Raw genomic sequence first — 7,042 nt, 5'->3', positions numbered from 1 at the left:
AAAAGTAAAAGTGCCAAAAAAGGAAAATAGTGGGGTTAGTACTCAATACTTATATACCAAAAAGAAAAGAGAAAAAGACACATGGCCAAAAAATGAACAAATGAGAAGAAGCTTTGACTAAACCATAGAGAGAGAGAGAGAGTGGAAATGGGGACACAAACAACCAAAATTCATAGTAGTTGTTGAGTATGTGAGAGAGAGACAGTACTGACACACCCCATTATTGACAACCCTTTATTTTGTGTGTGTGTCTCTCTCTCTTTCTTTGTCTGTCTACCTTTAGTGGCTATAAGCTAAGCTTTTCAGAGTGACTCACTTCCCATTTAGGTGTTGTACAATTCATTCAGTTCACTTAATTATACTCTCTCTGAGCTTATACCCTATAGTTTTACAAATTCCTGACCCCCATTATTAAAAATTTCAGATTTTGATATGATAATCGATATTTACGGTAACATGTCCACCCACCCCTATGACACTAAAGCAATTTCATAGTTGTTGAGTCTGTAGGAGAGACAGTAAAGGACTGACCCCATTATTGAAAACTTGCCATTCCTACTCTCTTTCAAGAATCTTATTAGCTCAGTTGAGCTTTCATCTTATTGGCGAGGGTTCGATTCTCACCTTATAATACCTCATTTACCTTTTCGGGAACAATCACTGTACCCCACAAAAGTAAAGTTAAGGTTTGCGTATATCCTATACCACGTCATTTGGGAATTACAATGGGTATAATGTTGTTTGTTTGTTTATAATGTCTCTCTCTCTTTGTCTACTGTAAGCTTTCCAGTGACTGATTTGCCATTTGGGTATTATATAATTCACTCAATTCACTGAATTATACAGTGAATCTTATATAAAGGGTTGTTACTGGTAATGGGAATGGCCGGGGCCGGAGAAACATCATCATCTTATTCTGGGAAGCTGAAGAAAGCAGCTAAAAAGATGTTTGTTCAAACATGTGGTTCATTTTGTTGTAGATATCAAAACTCCCCTTCTCCTGTCCTTCATAACAACAACAACAACAACTCTGTAAGTTTACTCAAATTCTTTTGGTTTCTTTTAGTTTTTTACTGGGTGTCTGGTATCAGCATTGGGGCCTACTAAATTCGGATGCGAGCCACAAAGTCACTCATTCAGCTAAAATGCTAGTGATTTTTTTCATTTTCCCTGTGTGCAGTATATCTGCATTGGGGCCTTCGGGCTGGAAAGTCCTACATTGGGCTAAAATGCTCACTAGTAAAGACAGACTTGATCCTAGGACTCGAATCCGAGATCTCCGGTTAAGGATGAAGGAGTCCGAGCATGAGCTAGTGTGTTTTAGTTTATGGGTTCTGAATCATACTCCCTCCGTTTCAGTTTGTTTGTCTGGTTGTGATTTGATATGGAGATTAAGAAAGTAACGTTGTCTAAAAGTAAATTAAAAATATGTAGAATGTATCAAAATGTCCTTTAATATTGTGGTCTTAAACATGTCACGCGAAAAGTTAGAATTAAAGATTTGCCAAAGAAGGAAAGAAATATTCTTTTAAAAAATAGACTAAAAAGGAAAGTAAGATAATCAAATTGAGATAATCAAATTGAAACAGATGAAGTAGTTTGTTTTGCTTAGTGAGTTCAGAATAGATTATTTGTAAATATTACATAGTAATTTTTAACGCAAATATAGTGTTTGATCTAAAGTTTTTGGGTTCTGTCAAACCAGTAACTTGCATTGTGGCTCCTCTATCAATGGAAGGAGTACCTACTACTCCACCACAATCCTTGTTGGTGAAATTCGTTTAGTTTTGAGTTTTTTTTTTTTTTTTTGCCTAAAATTTATTGCATTTGATGATTTTGTTATGTGCAGGAGTTTCCTTATCCGGCCAGTAATAATCTGGAGCTGTTGAATCAGGCGTCTGTCATTAAACCCTCGCGATTAGATTCTACTACTAACACACCTTCTAACAAGGTACCTTCTCCTCTGCATCTTAAATTTCTTGTCATTTCTTTGCTGCATATTCCATATTGTCCTTGCTTCCGGATCGTGGTTCCAGTAAAATTAGCTGGTCTAACTTCAAAGCTAGCTCTCGTTGTCCTTTTGTTATAATAAGCCCAAATAATTTACTATTATTAAGAAAACATTGTAGTTAGCTACCATTCACTAGATTTCTTGATATTCTTGTTTCCTAATTGATCTTAGCCTTATAAATGTGTGAATCCTCAATGTCTTGGATGTATTCCCAACATGAAAGAATCCAAATTGTGAGTTTCTTACCCAATGGTGTGGGGTAGTGGTCAATGAAGTGGGTTGAGAACCCTGAGGTCTCAGGTTCAATTCCCATTGGAGGCAAAATAACGCCAGATGATTTATGTTACTCGATACCTGTGTCAGTGAGAGGTAGCAGGTACTCTGTGGAATTGATCGAGGTGCGCGCAAGCTGGCCCGAGCATCATGGCTGTAGAAAAGATGTTGTGAATTTCTTATGCTACATTGTGATGGGTAAAAGTTATTCTTTCCTCGGAGTTTGTAGATCTAACATATTCCTTACACACCCAATACCTATCCCGGGGAAAAAGTTGAAAAGCTGCTATTGTTTCTTATTAGAGTGCAGAATTTAAGCACGGTAATAAGCCAAAAGAATGAGCTGCAAGAGACTAAGAACTCAACATGCCGTTGATCACATCCTTTAAGAATGAAACTTTTGCTTCTATAATGCAGTTCAATAGCTTGTTCTACTACCAGAGGATAAAGATAACTAATCCCCTTTCGACAAATGGGAAGAAAAATATTGAACAAGAAAAAATAACTGGGGTGGAGGGTTGGCACACTTAAGAATGCCTTTTGTTATGAGTTCTTCCTTTGTTAACAAATGAGTAGTAATTATGGTGTTATCTGATTAAACATTCCAAAAAGGATTCTTCTTGCAGGGCAAAACGCATCAGGTCTTTCCTTTAAAAATTGTATCTGGGATTTTCTTTTTTGTGTTTATAAAGAACTGGTCTGTTTCTTTTTTGCGTAGTTATGTTTAAATTTTTCTTGTAAATATAAAGAATCTCCAAGGTCCTGCATGGGAATGGTTATTATGTATATATTAGTTCAGAAAAACTCATGCTTCTTTTTCTATTGTCTGGCAGAATTTTTGTCCAATATGTCTGGATCCGTTGAGCTATAGCTCCGAGTGCAGCCCAGGACAGGCTATATTTACAGCACAATGCTCTCATGCTTTTCACTTCGCTTGCATATCATCCAACATCCGCCATGGCAATGTTACTTGCCCTGTTTGCCGTGCACATTGGACCCAACTACCTCGAACATTGAGGATGCATTATTCTCCTCACAACAATCAAGCGGACCCCATTCTCCAGATTCTCGATGAATCAATTGCTACTTCTCGGGTACATAGACGTTCCTTTTTACGCTCTGCTCGCTATGACGATGATGATCCCGTCGAACCCGACCCCACATCAGATATTCACCGTTTGCATTTGTCTTTATCACCTGTCCCTCACAGTACTTCTGTGTTTGAACTTTGCTTAAAATTGACACATCAGCCAGCCACCGACTTAGTCTTAGTGGCAAGCCCGAACGGACCCCACCTGAGGCTTATGAAACAAGCCATGGCATTTGTGGTATTTTCGCTTCGGCCTATAGACCGTTTGGCTATTGTTACCTACTCTTCTGCAGCAGCACGGATCTTTCCCCTTAAGTGTATGACCTCTTACGGGAAGCGGACAGCGCTACAAGTGATTGATCGGCTGTTTTATATGGGCCAAGCTGATCCAGTAGAAGGACTTAAGAAAGGTGTAAAGATACTAAGAGAGCGAACCCACCAAAATACTCATTCTTTTATTCTACATCTTTCTGACAATCCAACAAGATCGTCTTTCCATGGGTTTCACTTGGAACTTCCTATTACAATCCATAAGTTTCATGTTGGATTTGGATATGGCACTTCGAATGGGTTTGTCATGCATGAATTTGAGAGATTTCTTGCTAAAATATTGTGCGGTGCAGTTCGAGAGATTGCATTGAGGATTGGGGATGACACTAGGGTTATGAGGCTTGGAGAATTACGAGGGGGTGAAGAGAGGAGAATCCCGTTGCTTTTGGAAGAGTTGGACGGGGTCCGTGTGGTGTATACCTATATTGATTGCATGATGGGCGATTCTTTTAAAACAGGGGAAGTTGTAGTCGGAATTGGTGATAGAAAAGAACTAACTGATGATTCTATCTCTGCTGAAAGCACCGGTGGAAGAAGTAGCAGCGTTGAGAGCTGGGAATATCATGATCCGTTCATGGCTAGACGATGGGCTAAGCGTTTGCATGGCTATAGGATATGATGTTCATGGCCTTGCTTCGTTACCCTCAAGTCCTTGATCCCATGATGATCTATTAATTGTATTAACATTTTTTTCAGAATCTGCATTATACGTGTGATCTTGAAATACATGAAAAGAATTTCTTGTATATCTGTGTTCCCAATTTTTGTATTGAAGAATCTAATATGATTTGATGAACTGTTATGTCCTTTCTCCAGAATTGCTGCATCTATGCTCTTCCTATGTTAGCAAAAATGTTTTTATTCTGACTATCCCTTTTCATCATTGTGCTTAGATGAAAATGAAAATGTTTAAAAACTGAAAGAAGAAAAGTCCAAGTGTGTTTGTGCTGACATGAATTCAAATTATGTGGTGTCACCGTATCACCTTTCTTGTTTTCTACTACTTTATAATAAGCGGGAAAAATATACTTTCCAACCAGTAGGCATGTTAAGTATTCTTGATTCTCATTTAAAGGTCCTCAATCATGTACCTTAGGGGTTGTGAATTGTGTATCCAATCATCATGACATGTACCAATATAAACTCCCTTTATTATGGTCCATTTGAGTCCTTTTGTAACACCTCGTACTTTTAACGTAAGCTTTAACCATGATCCTAGACTTGGAAAATCAGATAAAGAATGTGGGAATTGGAATTTCCCTGTTCAGTTGTGAGATAGTGGTTTACGCCCATGAACAGCGGACGTATTTCAATTTACGGGCCGTAAACCAAGTCGTAAATTGGTACCAAGGATTTCTGAGCATTCTGAAATTTGGCATTTTGATGTCACATGGTTAAATACGGACCGTATTTCAGTTTACGGCCCGTATTTCAAAACGTATTTGGAATTTGTGAAAACTTCCTTGATGAAAGTTGTAGAGTTTTGAAATACCTTTCCAACGGTATATTATGGGCGTCAAACAGACATCTGCGCAAAGAGTTATGGCCATTTTACTGAAGAGACGCAGTGCAGTCCGTATTGCAAAATACGGCCCGTATTTCAGTTTACGACCCGTAAACTGAAAATACGGCCAACACTGTGCTGGACGTAAACTACACTTTCCCAGGACAGTATATATTCGTTCATATCAGTTCAAATCATTATTTTTCATTCCTTGAAGCCCTAGAACGACTTCCTACCCTTTCCCATCATCAAGAGCACCAAGGTAAGCCTACTCTAATTATTCCAACTCAATTCTAACACCTATCCTTGTAATCTAAACAAGAAATTATCATTCTAAAACTAGGGTTTTCAAGAAAACCCATCTCAAGGTTCAAGAATTCAAGATTTTGGAAATCTTCTTCAAAGCTCAAGTCTTTAATTCAAGTTTTGGAGCAATTAAGGTATGTAGAACTTTCATCCACATGCGGGAATCTCTACGTTCTTCCCCATGCTCCGTTTCTTGATATCCATGAAGTTCAACCCTAGGGCATTAAACCCAACATATTGGTAGCCCGTATTTATGTATTTATGTACATGAATTTTGTATCTATATTCGTTATTGTATTCCTAATTTTTATATATATATATAATTATGAACTATTGTTATTACTCATGAATCAAGAACATGTTTGCAAGACTATGACAAGTTATCTCATGAAACTATATTACAAGATATTTCATGAAACCATGTTTACAAGTTATTTCGTGAAATCATGATTACAAGTTATTTCACGAAAATCATGGGCTTCTTAGCCAACTATATTATGTTCATGTTTTTGGGAATTGCTTAGTTAACCGAGAAGGCTCAAATAGCCTGAAACTACGTAGCCATCGTAGGATAAGGGTTGTCAGCAAGGAGGCAACACCTTCATTATTCAGTTTGGATCCTTACATGCTTATTATTACTTAAATCTCATATCCCTGGCAAGGTTGTGAGTGTTCTGCTGGTAGGACGCAAGTACCAAACCATGTTGTCGGTTATACTATAGCATTCCCCACGTTACAAGTAGTTTTACATACAAGTATTTCTATTGATTACTGTTTTAAGACTTCACTCACGTTTCATGTTCATGTTCAAGTTACATTCAGTTTCAGTTCGTATCCTATATCTATGTTGTGCCATGTTCTTCATTTCAGCAGGTTTTACATACTAGTACTATTCACCATGTACTAACGTACCTTTTGCCCGGGGCCTGCACTTCACGGTGCAGATACTGGTTTTCAAGAGCATACATCTGCGCAGTAGGATCACTTCAGATATCAGCTTATTGGTGAGCCCCACTTCTCTCGGGGTTCAACATGGAGTCTGCATTAGTATTCAGTTTATGGTAGTCCAGGGCCATGTCCTGGTAGTTAGTATTCAGACATGTTTTAGAGGTTTCATAGACATATGTTAGTTCACAGAGTCAGTTATGCTTTTATGTTTGCAAACTATTGTGTTTCCATGATATTTCATGCTATGAGATAAATTTCAAGACTTTATTCCGTAAATTACATTTTCATGATTTATTTAAATTGCATCATATAGATTATATTGTTTTGATGCCCATGTTGACAAGCAAGTCATGAGGTTTGCTCGGACACATGCAAGCAAGGCCCGAGTGCTGTGTTACGCCCAGGCCATGGTTCGGGACGTGACACCTTTGTTATATGAATGCCATCTTATAAAATTACTCTTCCAAATAAGAGGATTTACATGTATATTAAAAGTTTAATAATGAGTTCTATTCACCACCAAAAAGAAAATAAGTGAAGACAGACTCTGAGCACTTAAAAATACAAACAGACAGGTCAA

General features: G+C 37.8%; 1 protein-coding gene across 1 annotated transcript; it reads left to right on the top strand.

The window, feature by feature from the left end:
• The first annotated feature begins 214 nt into the window (after positions 1 to 214).
• Positions 215 to 4,500, top strand: LOC132616117 (E3 ubiquitin-protein ligase WAV3-like). Its single transcript, XM_060330712.1, has 3 exons — positions 215 to 1,032; positions 1,850 to 1,951; positions 3,118 to 4,500. The coding sequence occupies exons 1-3, from the start codon at positions 877 to 879 to the stop codon at positions 4,321 to 4,323; spliced, it is 1,464 nt and encodes a 487-aa protein (XP_060186695.1). The 5' UTR covers positions 215 to 876; the 3' UTR covers positions 4,324 to 4,500.
• The last annotated feature ends 2,542 nt before the right edge of the window (positions 4,501 to 7,042 follow it).

This window comes from Lycium barbarum, chromosome 10 (assembly GCF_019175385.1).
Source record: "Lycium barbarum isolate Lr01 chromosome 10, ASM1917538v2, whole genome shotgun sequence".
Lineage (NCBI taxonomy): Eukaryota > Viridiplantae > Streptophyta > Magnoliopsida > Solanales > Solanaceae > Lycium > Lycium barbarum.
Note: the sequence above shows the minus strand (reverse complement) of the source record. Positions and strands in the feature narration are given on the sequence as shown.